The sequence below is a fragment of the Drosophila albomicans genome, chromosome 3 (genome assembly GCF_009650485.2).
Source record: "Drosophila albomicans strain 15112-1751.03 chromosome 3, ASM965048v2, whole genome shotgun sequence".
Classification (NCBI taxonomy): Eukaryota; Metazoa; Arthropoda; class Insecta; order Diptera; family Drosophilidae; genus Drosophila; species Drosophila albomicans.
The window spans coordinates 30,910,625-30,935,005 of NC_047629.2; the positions used below are offsets into that span (position 1 = coordinate 30,910,625).

General features: G+C 38.7%; 2 protein-coding genes across 3 annotated transcripts in view; one reads left to right on the forward strand and one right to left on the reverse strand.

The window, feature by feature from the left end:
* Positions 1-2,647: 2,647 nt before the first annotated feature.
* Positions 2,648-24,381, reverse strand: part of LOC117572390 (nyctalopin) — a 113,495-nt gene continuing 91,761 nt past the window's right edge. For both annotated transcript variants that reach the window (XM_052003945.1, XM_034255164.2), the window contains 3 exons: positions 22,947-24,057; positions 17,549-17,709; positions 2,648-4,203 (listed from right to left, as the gene is read on the reverse strand). In XM_052003945.1, coding sequence (XP_051859905.1) covers positions 2,949-4,203; positions 17,549-17,709; positions 22,947-23,903 — 2,373 coding nt within the window. In that variant the 5' untranslated portion in view covers positions 23,904-24,057 and the 3' untranslated portion in view covers positions 2,648-2,948. The remainder of the gene's footprint in view (positions 4,204-17,548; positions 17,710-22,946; positions 24,058-24,381) is intronic.
* On the forward strand, positions 9,975-13,401 carry LOC117572392 (cathepsin L-like). The gene is made up of 2 exons (XM_052003948.1): positions 9,975-10,311; positions 12,667-13,401. The coding sequence occupies exons 1-2, from the start codon at positions 10,008-10,010 to the stop codon at positions 13,362-13,364; spliced, it is 1,002 nt and encodes a 333-aa protein (XP_051859908.1). The 5' UTR covers positions 9,975-10,007; the 3' UTR covers positions 13,365-13,401.

Genomic DNA, 24,381 nt, shown 5'->3' on the forward strand with positions numbered 1-24,381 from the left:
AGATGCTTTGTTACCCAAGCAGCTTGTTTGCGCTTTTGTTTTTTGAGGTGTACTCTCCCGTTGTGTGCCATATATACATATTCATTTTGAATGTATGCCACATCGGCTTAAAACTAGATTACTGCAGACTATAGCATATATTTTTTCCTTTGCTAAGGTATTTCCACTTCTTTCGCTGTGTCTATTTTTTCTATGCCATTAGTGGCACTCGCTTTTATTTGCTTTCAAGTCCATGTTTGCCTGGAGCAATGCGTCATGCATTTACTTTGTTCGCAGACTCTGTAATACAAAGTGTATTTTAATCTCTGCTTTGGCATATATTTGAGAACATTTTTGCTGCTACTCAAGTGCGTGAAATACTCCCGAACATGAGTTGACCAAGTTGCCCTCTTTGTTGCAATATATTACTAACTTATGTTGACTCTGCCACAATTCTCTGCTGTTTGTATCTGCCCCTTGCTATGTGTTTTTGTGTATTCTTAGAGTGTGTGTGTGTGTTTGGTAGGCGTATCGAGTCACTTTCTTTGTGGCACTTGCCTTACACTCCCAGATTTATGACATTTCTTCTGCAGTTTATTTGTCGCATAAAACAAGCACTTTATTTGTTAACATGGCTTTATTTCGTTGGCCCTTTCTTGCATTTGTTTTACCCATTTGTCGCATATTCGACTACAATCGCCCAGTTATTTGTCGTTTACTAGCTCTCTGATTTATTGCATATACGATTTGCTTTGACTTAGATTTTGTTCCTAAAGGAATATCTGTATTTCATAAATATTAGCCGCTCGCATTTTGAATAAAAACAAACCAGTGTGGTATTATTTCTCAAATATTCCAACTGAATATACCGAAAAAATACCAAAATATGTACCGATAGCTATATCCGGTATATTAATTTACTACTACATTCACAATATATCATTGCATGTCACCAGATTGTTACCAGATTGTCAGTTAAAGCCAGAAGGCTTAGTAAGAAGGCGTTTTTGCCTATACAAAATTTTACACTGAATTCAAAATTTGATGTTTTTCTACCTTTAGTTATAAATAAAACAAACATATTGATTTTATTTTTATTTATATTTTATTTTTCCATCATCGTGTTCTTCAGTCTTCATATAAGAAATAACATTTTATTTTGTTTTGTATTTGTTTATGTTAATTTTGTTGCTGTTGATGTTGTTGTTGCTGCAATTTGCCGTTTCTCTCAATTATGTTTTTATCATTTAATTAAATATTTTTGCATATTTTATATTATTTTCACTTACGCATGGCTGCTATTTTATACACACATTTTATTTTTTTTTGCTTAATTCTTTGTTGTGTTTCAATTCGCTCACAAATAAAACAAATGCAATTTTTGGAATAACATTTGCTTAGTGCTTTGCTTTGCTTTGCTTTTGATTTAGCTTATTTATTTGTTTTTTTTTTTTGGAGTTTTATAATTTATTTTCAAGTTCATTTCCATATGTGTGTTGTGTTTGTAGTGAATTGAAACAATTTTAATACAAATTGAAATTGCAGTTGGGTTTCTATTTGCTTTGCTGTCGACCCAATCGATTAAGTGTAAATTATTCTGCCAACAAATTTCGCAAGCTAAAGAACCGAAATAACAACACATTAGAATTGCTCAATAAAATTGCTTTTTATATATATATTCTTTGCGATTTCTGTTTTCTTGCTCTTGCTCTTTGACTAAATGTAAATGTTTAATTTAAATGTAAATGTAATAATAAGTTATGTACAATAAGTGCGTAATCGTATGCTAGATTTGTGCTTGAGTAGAGTATTTTTTTTTGTTTTGTTTTTGTTAATAATAGTTAATATTAGTATTTACAAATCAATTGTGATATTTGCAATCAAATTTCGCTTACATTTACAATTTTTATATTGTCATCTTATTTTTGTGTTAAATATATTCTTGTGGTTTATTCCAAAAAGTTTTGGGAATCAATTTGAAAAGAGACCAACAAATGGCATTGACTGAACGCTCTGCTCTAAAGTCGGAATTATATATAGTATGGACTTATTTTGGTCCCCCTTTTTGTGTGTGGTATTTCAATCAATCAATCAACTACTAACAGTCAATGCCATGCTGGGAAATTAAAGTCAATAAGAATAAATTATGTATTATTTCGTGTGTTGTTTTAACTAAGTTATTGTTGCACTCTTTTTACACTCTTTGCATTTGAAATTCAGTTTTTAATGCGCTTATCGACTAAATGCTATTTATTTATCATTAGAATGCTAAATGCCTTTAACTATGAGTTGGGGTTTCGTTTAAACTTGTTTCTTTGTAATTGCAAAGAGAGTGACAGAGAAAGAGAAAGAGAGAGAGAGAGATATTAAGAGAGAGATAGAGGAGAGAGAGTGAGAGTTCTCAACTATTGCTTGCATTTTCTTTGCATTTATTTAGGTGTGAGTGTGTACTTAAGTTGTTAAACTAAGTGCTAGGCTTAGTTAATCGATTCGTTTAATTACTCGTACTTTAATTATACCATATATGTATATATATGTAAGTATACTATATTTTTATTCGTATATACTATATAGTTGTATGCTGCTATACACGTAGACATATCCCTTGTTTCATTTGACGCTTGTTAAACTTTGTTGCGAGTTATCAAATATCAGAACTCAAATTGAATATCGAATAATTGAAAAATGATAAAAGACACTAGGAAATCAAGGAGTTTCGAACATAACCTCAATTAAACACATAACCTAACCTCACTTAATGTGATGCTTTCTACTTTTGCTGCTGCTGCTTCTATTTCCCTGTTTTTTGCTTTTGCTTTTGCTTTTCAAAAGTGGCCACTGGCCTTGGTCTGAGTCTGGCACTGAACATAGCTGCGATAGTTATTGTTGGTCAGTCCAAGGCCCACCATTTCCATCTCCATCTCCTGCTTCTCCCGCTTCTGTGCCTGCTGCTGTCCACCGCGTCCACGTCATACGTAGACCACATGCGGCTTGCCACCAGCACCGGCAGCGGCTGCCGCTGACACAGCGCTGCCCTGAAGCGCCGCCGCCTGCTTCAGCTTGGTCATGGTATGCGTATCGGGATACTCGTAGTGATCGAAACGCTCGTACAGATGCTCGGGCTCATCGTCCGCATCCTTCACGGGCAGCTCCCAGGGCTTGAGGGCTCTGTACTCGTTTGCTATCGACTGCGCCGCCAGATAACGCTCCAGCTCCAACTTATCTAGCTGCGGCAGCGTCGTCTGCTGATACTCATGACCCATGCCGCCATGCGACTGCAACGGCATCGCCTGATGGTAATGATGATGCGCCTGCAGCGTTTGCGCATGATGCGGATAGTTCAGTGCCATGCCCATGCCACCACCGCCAAGGCCACCGCAGCCATTGGAGCCGCCAAGTGTCATACTCATGCCGGCACCGCCGCCACCGCCGAGGGGCTGATGATGTGCTTGCAGGATGCGGTCATGCACATTGATGATGCTCTTGCTGGTGCGCATGGGACCGCGTTCGTGCAACAGCTTGCGGCGTCGCTTCACGAAGCGCAGATAGTACAGCACACTGATGCCAATCATCAGCACCAGCAGACACGTGATGACCGCACAGACCACGGTCACAATGTGCGCCGGACACGTGATTTCGCCCTCAGTCATGGTCAGCAGCTGGCGTCGCGTTCGCACCGCATCTCGCCAAATGTCGCAGCCAATCTGCTGCTTATCCATGCGCAGATACCCGGCACTGCTGCTGCTCGAACTCACGCTGGCCGCTGCTTCTAGGCGCTGCTCATAGGTGCTTGGCTCGGTCGTTTGCAGCGCATTCGCAATGTGCTGCTCGGCAATATAGGCAGCCAGGGCAGCCACACCATCATCAGCTTTGGCTGTGGCCGTGTCATCTTCGTCCCGCAGCGCAGCCGCATCGTTTGCCAGCGCAGCCACAGCTCCGCCTGCAGCGTGTTCCAGCGGTGGTTCGGAGCCCTCAAAGTTACCGGTGACCAGACGCCAGAGCCAGAGCAGCGAGCAGTTGCATTGCAGCGGATTGTCGCCGAGGTAGAGCTTCTGCAGCTGATCAACTGGGAACTGGGCGGAGTAGAGTGTCTGCAAGCTATTGCTCTGCATGTAGACTTCGAGTATATTGGGATTGCCCTGGAAGAGACGCATCGGTATGTCGCTCAGCTGTGGATTGTAGTTCAGGTGCAGTGTCTGCAGATGCGTGTTGTCCACAAAGGCTCTGCAAAGATGTGAGAAAAATATGCAATGGTTAGTCAAGTGAATAAATAATGATAGAAAGAAGAGAGAAGAAATTGTAGTCTATGATCTTAGAAAATTTGGTTGCGATTATATAGAATTCTTAAAAGTTTTTGAAGAACGAACTATTTGTAGCTATCGTCTTTTTATTACTTTGAATGATAGTCTAGTATATTTTGTATGGTATCGGAATACCAAATAAAGTATAAATGAATGTTTATTGATTAATTTTCTAATTCAAAATATGAACTTAAAATACTAGAGCTGATATTCTATCTAATATCAACCATTAAATATTAGATTCTCCAAATAATTAAAGAAAATTTAATAGCCTCGTTTTCAGCTTTAGAACTCCGACCTTTCGCTATGTTTAATAATTCTGATTATATTCGAAAGTTGGCGGCATTTACAAGGCGTGTAAGCTGTCAGGCACATGCATACAGATTCAGAATAAATAGAGCTCGATATATAGAGAGAGAAAGAGAGGGGGAGAGCGAGTGAGTGAGATAGAGATATAGTGAACAGCAGCAATGGCAAACTAGTGAATATTCGACTCAATTCTCGTCGCTTGTTCATTTTAATTATGCAGAATGCGATGCATCAACGTTAAACTTAAATGCCAGGCAATGAAATACATGAATAAACACACAAATTCACACACACACATAACAGAGAGAGAGAGGAAGCGGGACAGCGAATGCGAGAGGAACTCGCTTTATCCACATGACGTCGACTAAAGCGACATGGATTTATTTATGCAGCATCTATTCCAACTTAATAATAAAAAGAGAAAGACAGAAAGGAGAGTGTGAGGGAAACTCTACACACTCGCAAGCTGCATGCTGCAAGCTGCATGTTGCACGCTGCACGTTGCATGCTCCATGAAGCGTGGCCGTAAATCCCTGCCAAGTTAAGTCAACGTCGCAACGTCGCAAAGTCGCTGACTGGAGCAGTTGCAGAAGTAGCAGCTGCAGGCACTGCATTACCTCTAACAGCTACCCGTTTCCCTTTTCCCTTCCCCTTCCGCTTTCCCTTCTCCTTCTTATTCACACCGACAACTCCCCAGTCAGTCGCACAGTCTGAGCATAAAGTAAGTGCAACGTGGCGTATGAGCAACTTACCAAGAACTGGCGACAACTCGGTGGCTGCTCCGCTGACACACAGCGAATTTGTCGCTTTTAACTGATGCTTTTTTTTTCTTCCCTTTCCTATAACTCTCTTCCCCTTTCTTTTCCCCATGTTGCTGCTGATTTGATTTGATTCAAGCTCTTAAGTTGCATTTCGTGTTAAATGAACGCATTTATTTGAGTTGCATTTGCAGTCGCTGTTGAACTTTTCTTGGCATCCCTTCGTCCCAATATCGCTGCTTGCCACACGCTCATTGATTTGATAAGTGACACAGTTTTGTTGGCGCCTCTTAAACGCATTTGTTTGCGGCATTTTGCTACGACTGATTGCAACTACGGGAGGTAAGAAATGAGCATGTGATGCATGTTGTACTTGCGACGTGTAGCAGCAACGTTTGTGGCACTGCTAAATGAGCAACGCTAGCGACATGCGGCAAATGACTTTCCGCAATTGCAGACATAAATATGGTATTTTATAAAACAGAAGAATTCAATTTTATACTTAAAAATTAAGTTACATATAGAGTAAAAATATAATAAAATTGTACAACATTAATTTACTAAATCGGAATTCAAATTATTTACATTCGAAGTATCTTCAATTCCATTTTATAAAAGAGGAAATTGACTTGGAATATTTTGTTTTGAAACCATTTTAGATATAGGAATAAAGTAAATAGATACATTTTATTCGAGTACAAAGGTAAATCTCAACAATGAGGAAATGATTTAACTTACTTTAGCTAAGAAAATTTAAGAAGATACATAGCTATAGATAAATAGATATATAGATATAGATATTTATTGGGAAAGTGATTTAACACAATTTTCTTTGTAATTTAATTTGAGATATGTTAAAGGAAAACAATTAATGGAAACTAGATTTTTTTGAAAAAGTTCTCCCAAATTGGAAATGTGCTTGGCTAACCTTAACTTCAGGAAGTTTGAGTTTAAGAAATACAACAATTACTAAGAATAGTTCAAATATTAATCAAAAGTACATGAAGTAAATTTTTTCCGAAATCAACTTGCGGTCTTTTTGGAATTCACATTTGACTCCTTAAGCTAGAGTCTTTATTTTATTATGCTTTAAACCGAAAAACATGTATTCAAATTTGGTATTCGTACATTTTCCCCAACCATTTGAAACTTTCTAGACAAAACAAATGAAGCACTCTCATGTTGAACGTTCAATTTCATGGCAAGTTAAACATCCAAAAAAAAAACTTCAATTGCAGGCGGCTAAAAAATTTCGCCATTATCTGCACAGTGGGAACCAGAATAAAACTTTGCCATCGAAGAAGAAAAAAGAACTCAATTTCTCTACAACAATTTAGCATGCCAGAAGCCGGAGAGTGGGAGTAGAAAACAAATTCAATTATTTGTGCAAATATTATGCAAATAGTGCTAAGATCCAAACACTTGGCCGCAAAAAAAGAAAACGTGACATTGGCTGGGATTTGTGTTCATTGGGGATTGTGTTTCCCTGTTGGCGATGCCACAGGTCGCTGGCTGCTGTTGGAAGTTGGATGTTGTCTGTTGGCTGCTGTTGAATGCTCTTTAATGCAACTTTGGCGACGCCCAAACGTAGAAGACACGCAGTGCAAAAAGGTGGTTGTCAGTCAGGCGAAACATAGCTCGATTGCGAGCTAGTGGTGAAAGGGGGCGTGTAGCTAGGGGAGGGAGGGAGCTATAAGGGAGAGGAAAGGGGTGGTAGACGGCTTTTCGACTGCCAACAACAGCGCCAGCCTTTTTGCTGTCCTGCAAGTAGAATCAAACTTCATTTTGTGTAACGTGTTTGCGTTCGTTTTTTTTTTGTTCGAATATCCTTCGCAATTTTGCAATGAAGGTTATTTTGGTTGATGTGCTTTTTAGTTATTTATTTAGTTGTAAGATTCTGCCTCCACAAGTTGTAATTGTCACAACAACATATACATTTATATAAATATCAATTAAAATGATTAATATTTTATGATTTAATTTAAATTTCCCTTTGATTTGATTGGAAAGTGAGAAGAATTTTCTAGGGTATCCTGATAGTTGACTCCATTTTGCATTTTAGCATTTACTTTGTGTAATTTTTTTTTGGCTGCTGCTCTGTTGTTTTGCCTGCTTTTGCCAGCGTCAAACGTGCGGAAACGGAAATGGTTGCCATGTGTGTGTGTGTATGTGTGAAGGCGAAAATGTTTGTGTTCTCTTCTTCATATATTTTTTAGCCGACTCATATGCAAATTGTTCACTCTGTGCCTGTGTGTGTGTGGCGTCTGAATTGGAATTGCTGGAAATCGGATTGAAATGTTTGCTGTCCATGTTGCTGTTCGTCGGGTTCAGAGTCACGTTTCCCGATGGTGATGCCGCCGCTCTTTAGTTCCGAGTTCAGCCGGAGTTCAGTTACACGACCAACAGCTAAAGGATACAACTGGATGGCCAGTTGTCAATCTGTCAGTCAGTCTGTCAAACAGTTTGTCAGTCAGTCAGTCAATCATTTGATATGTTTTGCAGTAGTTTTTGAATCCTGAATCCTGAATCCTGGCAATCGACTCGTCGTCTGTCTGCACTTTGCTCTGTGCTTTGTGCGCTGTGTCTCGTTGTCTATGTATTGAAGTAAATCCGCTCACTATTCAGTTGATTGACGTTTTTACTACAATAAATAGAAATAGCGGTGGGTGGAGTACATTTGGGGTGAACTAGAGAGATATGACAGTTGATAGCCTCGAGGGGAAATTGCCAGTTGAATTGAGCCTCGATTTGGTTTGCTTTTGATTTATTGAGTTGTGCGGCGCTGACAGTCCGATGCTCTGATTGTAAAGCCACATTAAAGAGTGCTTTAAATTTAATACGATATTAACTAAAACACCCCGCAATTCGAAGCAATCATTAACTAATTGCCATAACTCACGCACACACAAACACACTCGCATTAAATTGCAAATTGTTGTTCTAAGCCAACGACAAATTATCATGTGATATGCCCAGAGCATTTGTTAATGGCATTTTAAACGTTTTTGAATTACGTATACGCCCCGCGGAACCTTTAATTTGACGTTGCGTTAACGGAAACGCACAAAGTGTTTAAGAGATACGCATTTTGATGCCTTGCATAAGACACCTTCCATGAATATTTCAACAAAAGCAACTGCACTATTAGCTTAATTATTAAATTTAAGTTGCATTTAGTGGATTGCTTGGGTTAAAACTCCGGCTATTAACCGGGTCTGCATAATTTAAAATTGTCTTGAAATTGAAGTGCACTGCATGGCGATGGCAATTATCAACTCTTACCAGCTCATGCATATGCATAAATAGGCAGGCTTAGACGAAGACTCTGCTCATATATCTAGCATAAGCATAAACATACGCATAATAGCTACTCTCGAGGTTGCCTTGAAATATTTCCAAGCTTATAATTTATGGAAAAATTGCCAACGCGCCGAAGTGTGAGAGCGGATTGTGCAAGGGGATGCGTTGAGGGAAGACCTCTTAGGCAGTTAGGCAGGCAGCAGCATGTTTATGTTTTCCTGTTTCCGTAATTTCTTCCTGCTTTCATTTTGCAGCTGCAGATGTTGTGTTGCTACCGCTGCTTCCACTTCTTCGCTTTTCTGTTGCTTTTGCTTTTTTCTTAGCACTCGCAAAATATGTATGTATATAAACATGAAATTATGCATTGCGTACTTTTGTGAGCTGCAACAGCCACAGCAAAAGCAGAAGCAAAAGCACCAGGAGCAGCTGCCTTGACGCTCCCATTGTTATGTGGGCCAAGAGCAGAGTTTGAGTGATGGAGTGAGTCAGTAAGGGGGCGAGTTGCATGAAGCTTTCTTTTGTTTGTTTATTTGCTGTCATTTATTAACATTTTGTCGCTGTTGCACCCTATTTTGCAGCCCTTTAGGGCGCCAAGAGCTGCTTAGAGCTGTGCGCGTGACGTGATTTCTGTCGTGTCACGAGAAGCACTAAAATTACACCTGTTTACAGTATGAACAGTTTAAATTTCATACTATACTATACTATACTATAGTGTACTATAATTTACTTTACTTTATAATAATAATATATAAACATCATATATATAAAATCATTTAAATTCGCATAACTTCATAGTGTTTAATTCTTAATTTTATTTTGTGTTTGTAAATATGCAATTTTGATGTAATCCTTTCCGAATTATTTATTTATTTTTTTCTGTGAAACTTACATAATTTGCAATGTAATTAATGTTTATTATTTTAATTCAATATTACATATTATTGCACAAATTGAGTGCAAATTTGTACAAAGTTTTCAACGCATATCATTGTTGCAAAATATGTGTCATATGTTTTCATTTATAGGATGTTGGTATTAACAGGGATAGAATGTAAGACTCTTTCCCTCTTAACTTGTGACTCAACTTTAATGTAAATATTTGCTTCATGCAGATAACTTTTTAATGCACAATGCACAATCGAATCAACTCAACCTCTGTAAGTTGAACTGTAACTTAAGACTTACCAATTAGTTTGTCTCTTTATTTATATATGTATGTAATTGACCTATAAAAATGGGTAATAGTGTACCGACAATTCTTATCTGTCGTTTACGGAGTTTTTGATTAATTTTTTGAATAAATAGTTCAAAAGTTGCAGTTTCGGTGTCAGTTGCAATTCTCTACTCGCTGCAGTCGAATATGAAGACACTTATATTATTTGTTGCCCTCGTTGGATACACTCAGGCACTTTCCTACTCCGATGTACTGGAGGAGGAATGGAATCGTTTTCAGCTCGATTACACTAAGTTCTATCAGACTGAGGATGAAGCATTGCTGCGCAGACTGATTTTCGAAGACAACAAACGGATGATCGACAATCACAACAGAAGATTTATGGCCGGAAAAGAGAGCTACGAAATGGGCGTCAATCAATTCACGGACTTATTGCCAAAAGAGTTCCAAAGCCAAATGCTAAGTTCACTCAACATTACGGAGGCAGAAGGTCTAATCGACTTTAGATACTCGGCTCCGAGAGACGTAGATCCGCCGAGCAGCATCGATTGGCGAGCCAAGGGCGCAGTAACGTCAGTGAAGAATCAGGGAGATTGTGGATCATGCTGGGCATTCGCGACAACGGGCACTCTGGAGGGTCAGACCTTTGTGAAGACAGGTCGGTTGGTCTCGCTTTCTGAACAGAATCTGATGGACTGCTCGAATCGTCCCCCATACAACAATAAAGGCTGCGACGGTGGCTTCACATGGAAAGCTCTGAAGTATATTGAGGACAATGGTGGCATCAATACGGAGTCGTCATATCCCTACCAGGGCACTATGCAGCAATGTCGATACGATAGTCGCAACATTGGGGCAACTGTTCAAGGTCGTTCCTTGGTAGAAGACAAGAGTGAAGCGAATCTGGCAGCTGTAACGGCATTCCATGGTCCCATTTCAGTAGCTATTGACGGCGAAGGCATGCAATTTTATACTACCGGAGTTTATAATAATCCCAACTGTTCAAAAACAGAATCGAATCATGAGATGGTTGTTGTTGGCTATGGCAACGATAAAAGCGGTGGCGATTACTGGCTGGTTAAGAATTCCTGGGGCACAACTTGGGGTGAACGCGGTTACATTCGTATGGCTCGTAATCGAAACAATCAATGTGGGATTGCAAGCTTTGCTGTCTTTCCGTTGGTGTGAATTTAATCAGCTTCTTAAACCTGCTATCTATAAGGTGTATTATAACATTTGTATGAAAACTTTAAATAAAGAGTGTTATTCTGTTTTCAGCTATTTGTTTGTTTTAAATTGAGACTCTCAAAAAAAATGTTATTATAACCCTTTAGGGAGCCGAAAACATCTAGGATTTGTGAAAGTGTTAATATCTTTAATATTTATGTTATTAATAAAACATTTCAATTAATTATCTAGCTGATCATACAGCTACAACTTTATTTTATTAATATTCATTATTTTGATTCAAGTTTAAACAATTTTTTGTTTTATTTTTTACAAAGGATACATTTTTAAATTAGTGCGTATAAGTATTACACTGTTTTAAATGTTGCTCGTTATGAATTAAGCTTCTATAGAAAGTATTTACCTGCAGAACTTTTAGAACTCTTTTAAACTTTTCGCCCCTATCTTTCATTTATGACTTTGCTTTAATGTAACTTTTTTCTGTAGAAAACCCTTGAATTTGTCTTCAACGTCCAAACAAAATACCTAATCGTTAAAGTGCAATAACTTATATATTTCTTATCATACCATAGAAGATTTTTTCACTCTGTGCAAACATGAAATGTATGTAACAGACAGAAAAGCGCTTCCGCCTCTTAAGGTTTATATATTCCTTATCAGTGTCAATAGTCGAGACGATATAGTCATATTCGTCTGTCCGTCGAGTTTGTTTTAGATTTCTGCACTCGCCCACTTCCGCCCAAGCAAATCAAATAGAAAGCGTCATTTCAAAGTGAGAATTGCGATGTTTGGTACATACAAAAACATATTCATTATTTTATGACTACTGAGAATTTGGTTGCGATTAGATAAAAAATGTTGGAAGTTGTTTAAGAAATAATTTTACAATGCAAAAAAACGGATGCAGCCCGTAGGTCACAATTGTTTTTGTAAATAAAATGTGGGTTTTGTATTCTATAGTACAATTTGAATTTATTGGTGATATATTGATGGCAGTATATATTAGTATTTTTTTTCTGTAAATTCTGTATATTTTTCTGTAAATTTATTTGCATGCTTCAATATTTTTTCTGTATCTTTATTTAGTATATTTTAACGATTATACCGCATTTGTATTGATTTGCTTTTATTGAAGTGGTATCACACAGTCGAGCATACTCGACATAAGTTGTTTTACTTGATTCTTTATTTACTCTTATTTTATTGACCTACAGCAATGGATCATAGTGTTCTGAGAATTCATATCTGCGGTTTATGCACTGTTTAATCAATTTTGTGAATGAATTCTTATAAATTGTTGAAAAGTTGCAATTGTCGGTGTCAGTTGCAATACTCTACTCGCTGCAGTCGAACATGAAGACATTTATATTATTTGTTGCCCTCGTTGGATACACTCAGTCACTTTCCTACTCCGATGTACTGGAGGAGGAATGGAATCGTTTTCAACTCGATTACACTAAGTTCTATGAGACTGAAGATGAAGCATTGCTGCGCAGACTGATTTTCGAAGACAACAAACGGAGGATCGACAAGCACAACAGAAGATTTATGGCCGGAAAGGAGAGCTACGAAATGGGCGTCAATCAGTTCACGGACTTATTGCCAAAAGAGTTCCAAAGCCAAATGCTAAGTTCATTCAACATTACGGAGGCAGAAGATCTCATCGACTTTAGATACACTGCACCGAGAGACGTAGATCCGCCGAGCAGCATCGATTGGCGCGCCCAGGGAGCTGTAACTCCAGTGATGGATCAGGGAGAGAATTGTGAATCATGCTGGGCTTTTGCGACAACGGGCACGCTGGAGGGTCAGACCTTTGTGACGACAGGTCGGCTGGTCCAACTTTCTGCACAGAACTTGGTGGACTGCTCGAGTGATGAACCATACAACAATAACTGCGGAGGAGGTTTGGTAGCAAGAGCTCTAAGGTATATTATGGACAATCGTGGCATCAATACGGAGTCGTCATATCCCTACCAGGGCACTATGCAGCAATGTCGATACGATAGTCGCAACATTGGGGCAACTGTTCAAGGTCGTTTCTTGGTAGAAGACAAGAGTGAAGCGAATCTGGCAGCTGTAACGGCATTCCATGGTCCCGTTTCAGTAGCTGTTGACGGCACAGACTTGCAGAATTATAGCAGCGGAGTTTACAATAATCCCCACTGTTCAGAAACAAAATTGAATCATGCTATGGTTGTTGTTGGCTATGGCAACGATAAAATCGGTGGCGATTACTGGCTGGTCAAGAATTCCTGGGGCACAACTTGGGGCGAAAGCGGTTACATTCGTATGTCTCGTAATCGAAACAATCAATGTGGGATTGCAAGCTTTGCTGTCTTTCCGATGGTGTGAATTTAATCAGTGGTTTTCAATAAAGAGTTTGATTTAACATTTTCCAATTTACTATCAGCAATTTGTTGGCTTTAAATGAGAGAATCACAAACAAATTGTTATTGAAACAAAGCTGCTTATGGCAGCTGAAACTCATTGAAGGGCATTTTAAGTACTCGCTAAGCACTTGGATAAACACGGCAAATAATAATGAGTGCGTGTTATTAATACATGCATATTTATATTACGCGATTTGTTGTTATCATTAGATAAAAACAAAACCTGTCAGTTTGTGTGTGGCATCATAGAATGTTTGCACATTTGAAGCGGCTCTTGAGCACTTCAACGAAATGCCAATAAAACTGAATATCAATTATAAAGTGTTGCCATTTTATGTGCAAACGCATTACAAGTAGTTGATATAGTTGACGAACACTTTTAAACCACAATTCAGGTCAACTTTATTTGTATTATGCGATATGTAGCATCTTTTTACTGATTTAATACTTTAGAAAGTTGTAAAAAAAAACTGAAGTGAGCTTTATATGTACCAATTTAATTCCTAGTTTGGTAATCAAATAATGAAGTTTAGACAAATGACTTACTGAAAGTGTTTAATTTTTAAATATAGTTAGATACACTTGAAATATATTATATGATTCTATAACTTATATAATTTCTATATATGTAGACTTTTAGTAGTTTAGTAACTTATTTAATATATAAGAAACTGAACTTTAATGTTTTGTATGTGATGTCGATTTCATTTGTTTTTTTCTTTGTAACGAATAATTCATAGACCATTTAATTACCTAAAACATTTCTTTTAAACTCAAAGTAGTAATAGCCAAATTTCATATTGGCTATGATTTTAATACTTCAGTAGAGAAATTGAATTTCTTATTTAATCTGCTGATTTATAGACAATTGCCAATAAATCGATTGAAACGAATGTCGACAAGTTTCATGACCAATAGATATCATGGGCTTAATCAGTTCCATCATTCCCTGAAAGTGTTTTGTAATCCCTCTACCAGCCGAATTAAAACCCAATTCATTCGCAAAATCATTAGATTCCAGGCCATTACACTCGAAATATATCAACTGTCCCACTCATAATTCAAACCGAGTTACAAGTAGCCAAGCATAAGCTGTAACTTCCGAGATAAGCTGACATGGGATTCGGGATTGGGGATCTGGGCTTGGGGATTGAGAATAGGCAGACGACGAGGTAAATTACAACCCCAAAGCTGCCACAAAACAAATGTCACACATGCCCCAATCGCATTAAGCGAAGTGAGTGAGTGTGAAGTCAGTTTGGTGTTCATCTCGCACAAAGTGCATAAATTCTAAAACAATTAGTTTCAATTTGGAAATCCGCAAGGACAACACCTTTATGGTTACCCTTTTACAGAAGAGTGAGAGTGGAAGAGAGAGTCGGACTGTTAATGTAGCGAATGACTTTTTGCTATTAAGTCATACTCCGCTTGCTGTCAGAGCAGGGATGCTGCTTCCACAGCTTCCACTCGGTGTAAAAATGTTCACTTAATATTCCCTTTGATATGCTCAAGTAGGAATGGGGTTGGGGATGGGGATCAACATGCTATCGGAGGGTTGTTTGCTTTTTGGGGGAGGACGTGCCACTGCCTAATGAATTTTGTGCGGCCACGTTGATTGTTTAGGTGTAAGGTTTTTATAATGAGGCAGGCAACGTAACGCAACGCAACCTCAGAGCAGCAACACATGTGTATATCACAGTTTGCGAAATGTATCTGCCATAAACTTTGCTATCAACGTGTCGCCATCGTCGCACGTTTCCTGCTCCTGTTTCTGCTCCCTGTTCTTTTGGGGGGAGTTTCCATTAACGCATTTGCATAAATATTTACATACATGTGTCTCCTTGGAGCTCGTCGGTCTCCCGTCTGGGCCTTAATGCAACGCCTGGCATATCTCTTTAAAATGTTGCGCTATTTCCGTTCACTTTTCGTTTTTGTTTAAGCGCAATGTTTACCAATTTGTCTGGAACCCTTTGGCCAAAATGCACTGACTTATTTAAGCGACTGTCGCCAGCAGTCAAGTCAAGTCTGCAGTTTGCGAAATACAATTTCCTGTGTGTGTTGAAACAATTTTTCAATCGCTCGCGGAAGGAAATGGCCATGAAGTTGCAGTGTCGAATGAGATAAGCGAATACAATAATATGTCCACGGGGAGTAACAGAAATGTATTTATTATTATTAAGTGCAAATTTGACAGTTAAGATGTCGTGTAATTCTATGCATAGAATTATTTCCATCGAGCTAATAGACTTTTGCACAGCCCCCAAAAAGTATGCAACAATTTGTTGGGCAGAGTTTTCCACCCTCGGACAGAAAGCTATTCAAATATCTTTAAGCTGCCTCAGAGAAGAAGACATAAAGAAGCAGGAAAATTCAAATTCTGCTGGATTAGCATAACGATTTTTGTGACAGTGGCAAAAAGATTCTGCCGATGCCAAACGGAGACAAACGCAAAATTTAGTTTGCAAATCAGGCGAGACAAGACAAGTACATGTATGTATGTGTGTGAGTCTTATTGTCTGTGTCTGACTGTCTGTGTGCGAGAGTGTCATGTAAATTCTAGAGTTAAGCAACAATTTGACAGACAGCGAACAATGGGGAGACAAAAGTTTGCAACAAGAATGAAACAGAAATCAAACAAAACCAAACAAAAGCAAAACCAATTACAAATGGCAAAGAGAGAGTGAAGGGAGGGAGGGTGGTAAGAATATCAAACGAAATTACAAAATTAAACGGATTTAATGACAGCTCTCTTCATCTGTGGATCGATTCATTTACATGATTCGGGCTGCCATTATGTAAGTCATGTTAATGCTGCTTCTCGAGCTAAAGGAGCATATGCCCAACATGACAGAAGAGGAGTGGAAAGGAGTGGAAAGGAGGATAACTGGTGGTTGATTGACAACCAAGACGAGACTATGGCGCAGACACCGAGAGAGGCTCGTTCAATGATGATTTGATATGAAAATTGCCTGGAATTATTGAATTAACATATGCTCGAATTGAGAGCAAGCATTTCCATTACCATTCGTCTGCTACAGAGTGGGGAATTTCAATGTCTGTCGCAGGAGGTGGAAGGGATGGCAATTTGGCTTCTCGAATGTGTGTGAGTGAGTGTGTGTGTTAGTGAGTGTGCGGTGGCATCTTATTACCAAAGCGTATTAGGCATGATTGATTGCATTGAGTAATAATGATTTGTAACCCGGCCATGTTCAAGTGTCTATCATCGACAGTGAGTATTTCTCTCTGCTGTGTGTGAGTGTTTGTGTGTGTGTGTGGATGAGGTGGAGGTCACGTGCAAGTGTGTGAAAGTGACTTGCATATATAGTTGACTACTTTTTGAGGCTGAAAGCTTCGTTTGTTCAGATTCGCATGTGCATAAAGCGATTGCAAATGAAATTCAATGCCCTAAGTCTGATTCGCCAACTGAGGCAAATGATTAGCTTAAGTAATTTCTTATTTTAGATGCTTTTGAATAGCTATAAATATAGGGGAGTAACAAAAACCAGAACCTTTTAGCAGATGTGAGATTTATTTCATAAATATGACCAATTACCTTTTCCCAAATGGACAACATTCAGATTACCGTGAACTTGTGTGGTCTATGGTCTTCTATGTTCAATATTTCGGGTTTAAACTTATAATTAAAAGTAAAGGATATCACCAAAATGAAAGTTTAAAATGTATTCCTTATTTAATTTAATATACTTTTTGTAATTTTGTGGATGTTAATTGTTAGCTCTCTTAATTTTATTATTATATTAAATTTTTGTAAAGCATTTAGTTCTCCTCAAATTCATTTATTTTAAAGCCTTTTAAAGTACTGTCAGATAAACTTAGTTTTCGTGATCAACAACTAAGCAATACTCTCACTCTTTACAAACTGTTTGCTGCTGTCCAGTTTGTTGATACACTTTATGTGCGTGCTCTCTTTCCTTTAACTGTTTGCTGAGTCTGCAGCACTGACCCAGTTATCGTTAGCGAAAGACACGAGCACATGCTGAAGTTCTTTGAGTATCTTCTATGACTTTGCCCAAGGGTTGGGTTTTGTTGCTGATTTCAACTTTCAACTCTCACTTGCTACAGTTTGTTTGGTCGTAATGAAAGATGGAAAATGGGGAATGGGAGATGGTGAATGGAGTAACTTACCTCGAATCGATACGCTGCAAAAAGTCCAAACGGCTCAAGTGCAATTCGCGCAAATGAAACAAGTTTAAAAATGCCACCGCGGGCAAGTGTGCAAACCGATTGCCACCCAAGTTCAAATAAGTGAGATTCGAAAGTTTCGAGAGCTGCTGCGTGGGCACCATCTGCAAAATACAGAAATAGAGAGAGAATGATAGTATAGTAAGAGATAGCGAGAATAGCAGAAAATCATTTTATTTGGATCGTTTAAGCAAAGTGATAGCCAACTTTGGGGTTAGACGGGCTTATAAAATGTTAATGCAAACCACTCAACTTTAAAAGCGTTTTGCGGCTGCACTTGAAAGTAGTTGCCTCTCGTTTCCCCTTTTCCCTTTCTACCCCACTCACAGTTTTTATTTGTTTTGCCATTTCAATTGCAGCAACAGGCGAGAGTAGAAACAAGAAACGCTTCAGTTCTCTGTTCTCCGCTCTGTTATTCAACAATAAAATGTGAAACACTTGAAAAGCGCAGTTTTTGGCGGCAGCGGCGGCGACGGCGGCTGCAGCGGAAACGGAAACGTCATGTACGTCATGTACATCCGTGCGCCATTTTCAGATGTCTGACCAAATCGTCTGAGTCTCCCCTCCCCTCTGCCTTTATATATGTGTGTGTGTGTGTTGGCAATACAATCAATCTGGCAACAAATTTGTTACAGCCAAACGACAACAACAAACGTGAAAAGGTTTTGGCAAAGCGCAAAAGCTTTTGCCTGTTTTTTTTTTTTTTTTTTTTTTTTTGGCTAGCTCATAAAAAAAGCTGCAGCTGTAGTTGTAGCTGTGTTATTTGCCTTCTCCGTCTTGGGGCTGTTCGCGTGTCGGAAGCTACGTGCCAAGCGTCCGGACATGAAAAGCGCCAGCGATAACGTAATGAACTGCGCTTGGTGGTGGAAAGGGGAAGGGACTGAGAGGAGGATGTGTTGCCAGGCTGCCAAACTCATAAGGCAAACAGAGAAAAAAAAAGAAGGCGAAAAATTAAAAGCATTACGCATACGCAATGTAGGCCAAGCGCTGCAATTGTTTAACCTAATGGCAATTTTCAGCTCGCATTTTAACCCTTCGCTTCTTGTTTGTGCTGCACTTAAACGGAGGGCAAACGGAGGGAGACGCGAACCGTTGACTAATTAAAAGGCCTGAACTTCAAAGAGCAGGAGGGAGGCTGATTCTTTGGCCAGTTCGTTTACCAGTTCAGCGCAGCAGAAAAATGCGGAAGGGAGGCGAGAAAAATTACTCTGCGAGTGTGCAAAGTGAAAACGGGAAAAGGAGAAAGGCACATAGAGTCGGCACAAGTGGGGCACAAAAGAAAGCGAAATTATATTGACTTTGATTTTTTCAAATTAATTTCCCTTTTTTTTTGCGCCAAGGCCTTTGACTTAATGGTTTCCATGGTTGCGCCACTTGCTGAACAACATTTTTATTGGATATTTTATTTGACTTTGCAATGAACTCAATTGAACTTTATTTTGATGATTACTTGTTTTTATTTTAGAGAAATTTCTTATTCCAAAAATATGGCAAATATCTTCATTGCATGACCCTTAATATTCTTTTCTAATTTCGTATAAAAATAAATATTTCTTTAGCTTGCTGCTGCACTCTTCACTGCACTTTTCCAGCAGATGTTCGCTTCACATGCGAATATACTCGCATTTACATATTCAATTTCACAGCTAATAACTTTTCGGACAATCAAAGTTTTTCCAGACTCTGCGTAAATATACGAAAAATAATATACAGCAATGCAATGCAATTCTGCTGCCATGCACGTAAGAGCCTGTCTCTTTGGTTGGTGTATGTAATCGTGTTTGTATATGGAAATGTTGCTGAAATTTTGCAGCAGCAAATAAATTGATTATAAATTCTGAAATTCCCTTTTCATATGTTGTGCTGCTATTTTTGCAATTATATGGCGGCAATGTTGAGTGCAATAATATTTATGCGTAAAATGCAAAATCATAATTCTCGGCTAAAAGCACAATAAATCGAAAACAACAATATACACAGAGTAGTAATACAATACACACACACACACACACACACACTACATAGACAATAAAATGCACGCACATGGTTGGGAATATTTTTGTTAAATAATGGAAAATGTAAAATTGCGGATAAGCAATTTGCATTGAAAATCAAATGTTTGCTTACATTCATGTGTTGCTCGAGCATTCAATAAAACATTCCCTATAGCAATGTGACATGTAAAAACAAAAAACATGTTAGAAGTGAATACTTATGGCATTCAATGTAGCCATTATTTTCGAAAATGCGTTTATTATGTATGCCTGTCAAAAAATAGCTTAAATTGGGAACAACAAGTTGCTCTACTGTGTTAGAACTTTTATGAAAAAGTGTTTTTTAAATACTCTGATTTAAAACTGCTTAGCACTGTGTTTGTGAATATTTTTGCATGCCCCTAAATGTATGCTACAATAAGTTTTATACTAATGCTTTGGATGAAACATACATATTGAATCAGCTTATGAAATGGCAGAGTGAAGTGAAGAACTGGATTAAGTTGTCACTGTGGAAACTAAATGTTAGTTTCATTATAATTTAAACGAAACATAAGTAATAGAACTTTGTAGAATTTTTTTTAGATTTAAAGTATTTCGTTTGTGTAAATTATTATTCTGTTACACAGCTTAAACAAACTATATATACTAATACAGATTTTATAGAAAATATTTTTATCATACGACAAATTTATTAAGTGTATACCATTTACGCTTTACTAAATATTTCTGTATCCTACTTGTAAATAAACATATAAAAAAAGTTAATTTTTAAATTAAAAGGAGTTGCATTTAAACCGCTTACGAATTTATTTGGTTATTACGCACAAGGTTTCCAAAAGCAGGTTTAAATCAAATTCAATGTTCCAATTATTTTAAATTTTACCTATTTTCTTCTCACATACTGGACAGCTTAAAATTATTATAAATAATAAAACGTTTAATGCAAATGTTTATTTCCTTCAAAAAACTAAAAGCAACTGCAGTCTGTAGACCATTTATTTTCGATTAAAATGTTGTTTTCCCCCAATTTGTGTTATAATAAAATAGACAATATGAATAAACTTATTAAATATACAATTTTTTCATCTAAAATAACTAATAATAATAAAAAACATCTTATTCGATGTCACACAAATCGGCCTTTGATTTGCGAAACTTCTTAAATGGGAGCCTAAAGACAAGAGCTTATTATTGGCATAACCTAATCGTAAGTCATTAGAAGGCGGAGTGCTCAAAAGTGAATCTCTGTGATTGTAGTTGTAGTAGAGTCTGGATATATGTTGAGTTGAATGCATTTTTATGCACCATGTAATCAGAGACTCGACCGTTTGATGCAGATGCAAATGATTGCAGTTGTTGTTCTTGTTGTTGTTGTTATTGTTGTTGCGAGACTAAGGTATTGAAATAAAAGAGCAGGCGAGCTGCATCATGGGCACGATCTGACGAATGCATTGTGTCTAGCTACCTGTCTGGCACTGCATGCAGAGCACATACACTCCAACACATATTTATGGTCGTTAAAAAGGGATAAAGCACTGCTGAGCACTGAGCACCGAGCAGCAAACACTAAGCAGACTCCCGACATGGTCGAGACTAAGCAGATGTAGAGTTAGGTGGAGCTAGAAGCGCGTAGTCAACGGCAACCGGGCGGGAGAGAGAGAGAGCGAGAGGAATTTATGGCGCTTGGAATCAGTTCGAAACTACTTAAAATACCTTTTGGCATTTTGCAGTTGAAATATATGGTCTGGTCTGCTGTGGCCGTGTGCTCCTTTTGCAATATCATGGCCATGTGCAGCAAACTATGCAACGGCATGCAACACACTGTCCTGCTGCAGCAGGAGTATAAAAACAGGGCTTTTGAAGCTGTTTATCTCGAGCTGCATAGCGACTTTGTTTTAACCTTTGCAGGATGTTTTGGTATTTTCTAAGCTGCATTCCACCATCGTCACAACGCCGGAGATTGAGAGATTGTTTTAGCATGCGCCCAACATGCTGGTAGTTGTTACGATGCATAACTTTTGTCTTTTGTCAAGCAATTTAAGAATATACCTGTTATTATGCTGAAGAGGAATCAGCTATTGGAAAAAATTTATATACGCTACAGGGGTTGCAATTTGTTTTAAATATTGGCAACTAAAAGTATGTGAATGTTAAAAACAAGTAAGAAAGATACAGTCGAGTGTACACTAGAAATACTCGTTAGTCTTTTCAAATGTAAACAAAACAGTGAGGTATTATTCTTAAAGTATACTAAAATAATATACCACTAAAATGCTATTTGCTATATAGTACTACATTCAAAATATACAATACAATGCAAAATATACCGGATTGTTAGTCAAAGCAACTAAGATTCGTAGCAAGTAGGTTTTTTCCATACGGTTCTCGCCTCAAATTACGCTTGTTATTAATTTTTATCGATTTGCGATTTGAAATAAACTTGATCTGCACCAAAAACAACAAGTGTCGAAATTATATCTCTATCTCTTATAATCTCTGAAATCCAGTGTTTCATTCGGACATTCGGACAGACGGACATACCGACATATAGACGGACCCTACCCTATGGGTAGCGGGTATTATAAATACGCCACGTCTTGTTGTGCTGATTTAAAGTTACATTGCAATGCGAACTACTCAAGCATGACCAAGTTGAAATAGCTTTAAAGCTGAGTGGCAAGGACACTAAGCTGCTCAACTTTAAGCGTGGCCATCGAAAAAATGGACAGAGAACCGAGGGAGGACTGGCAGCATTTAAGTAACGGAAAATGTCGACGAATTGCTGTGGGGCCTAAGCAAAGTGTACACGCAACAGAAAATCAGCACGGTACGAACATGTTTGCATGCATAAATACTAGAGGAGATGGCCAAAGGACCCAAGCACACTAAACTCAACTTGCAGACACACACCCACACACACACACAGACACGTTGGCAACAACAACAAGTTATGGTTATTAATTTTGCGTATGCAAAAGGCAGTCCAGGAAGGACGAACTTAAGCTGCCGTCCAGGACACAGCACACAGAGCACAGAACACAGAACAGAGAACAAGGGCGACTGCAATCCGCTTTGCAGAGTGTTGGTCACAGGATTTACAACGAAGAGTGTCTGATTTATGTACACACATATGTGTTACTATCTCTCTTTCTCTGTCTCTTCGGTATCTCTTGCCCTTTCTTTGGCTTTGACTGCCTAAAAGGCTGCCACAATATTTTAGCTGCTGGTCCCTTCAAGTGGCATCCGCCTGTTTCATGCTAAATAATTTCATCTAACAAGCACACGAGACATGTGGCCGCATCTTGTTTATGGCGCACAACGCACACACACACACAGACACTCACCGTCAAATTGTTATCCGATAGATCCAAATGTTTCAGCGAGATGAGTCCCTCAAAAGCGCCCACATCCAGCTCGCTCATCACATTGCCCCGCACACTGAGGGCGAGCAGCTCCTTTAAGCCCTCGAAGCTATCGTTGCGAACAAACTCAACGAGATTGTCGGACATGTCCAGACTCTTGAGCGCATGTAAATGCCACAGATTGCTCGCCGGTATGTCGAGCAGGCGATTGTTGCGAAACACCAGCACCTCCAGCGATTGCATGCCCTTGAAGCAATTGTCCTCGAGGCTAACAATATTGTTGTTCGTCAAATCGAGTTCCACCAATGCCGCCAGATCGCCCAACGCCGTCGGATGCACTGTCTCGATGCGATTGTAGCTGAGATCCAGCAATAGCAGATTCGTCAATCCCTTAAAGGCGTGCTTATGCAGCGCACTTACAAGATTTCTGCTCAAGTTCAGAGTACGCAATTCCGTTTGATACTCAAAGTTTTTGGAGCCGAGGGTTTCGATGATGTTCTGCGACAGATCGAGCACCTCCAACTTCATGTAGAAGGGGAGTGTAAACTCGAGATTACGTATACGATTCAGTGTCAGATTGATGTACTTTGTCTCCGGATTCAGTTGGATGGGCACATCCTCGAGTGCTGCGTCCACACACAGGGCGCGACTATTGGCATCGCCGCCCAGACACTGGCACTTTGAGGGGCAGAAGGCGTTCGTGCTGCTCGGCGAGTGCAGCAAGAGTAGCAGCAGCAGCAGGAGAATGTGCAACAACAGCGGCGATGACGATGACGATGAAAATGCTGTGTGGCAGGATGCTGGAGGTTTGCTGTTGCTGTCGTGTTGCCACTTTGTGTGTGAGTTGTTTGTGCTGCTGTCGCTGTCAGTGTTGTTATTGCTGTTGTTGTTGTTGCTTATGTCGCAGTCGCTGTTGTTTTTGTTTCTGTTAGCTGCCATTTTGCTGTTCGTTTCGTCAGCCTTTTATTTTTGTTGGTTGGCTTGTTGTTTCCTGCGAGGTTTTTGCTGCTGCGCTGATTGAGTTATTTGTCTTCAATTTATGTTGTATGTGATGCAATATCACCAATTATTGGACGTCATTGCTGACTGCGTGCTGCAAGTAGAAAACAAAGTAATATATTGAATAAATTTGCAGAGGATTGGGAGAATAGCGTAGTGCAGCTTAATTTTAGGCTAAATTAGTTAGATCAAACTAGGAAACCAAAAGTCAAATATGCATTTATTTGCAACTACAAATCCTACAAATAATTCATGATAAATTTAGCTAATTTTCTATTGTCAACTTTATGAAAATGCAATTTTTAAATAGCTTTTAATCTCTGGCACAGCCAATGACAGATCATAACTATAACCATTCTACTGCATTATGCAAAAGTTTTTCGGGGACATTAGGAGAAATTGCAGACACGCCTTGGAG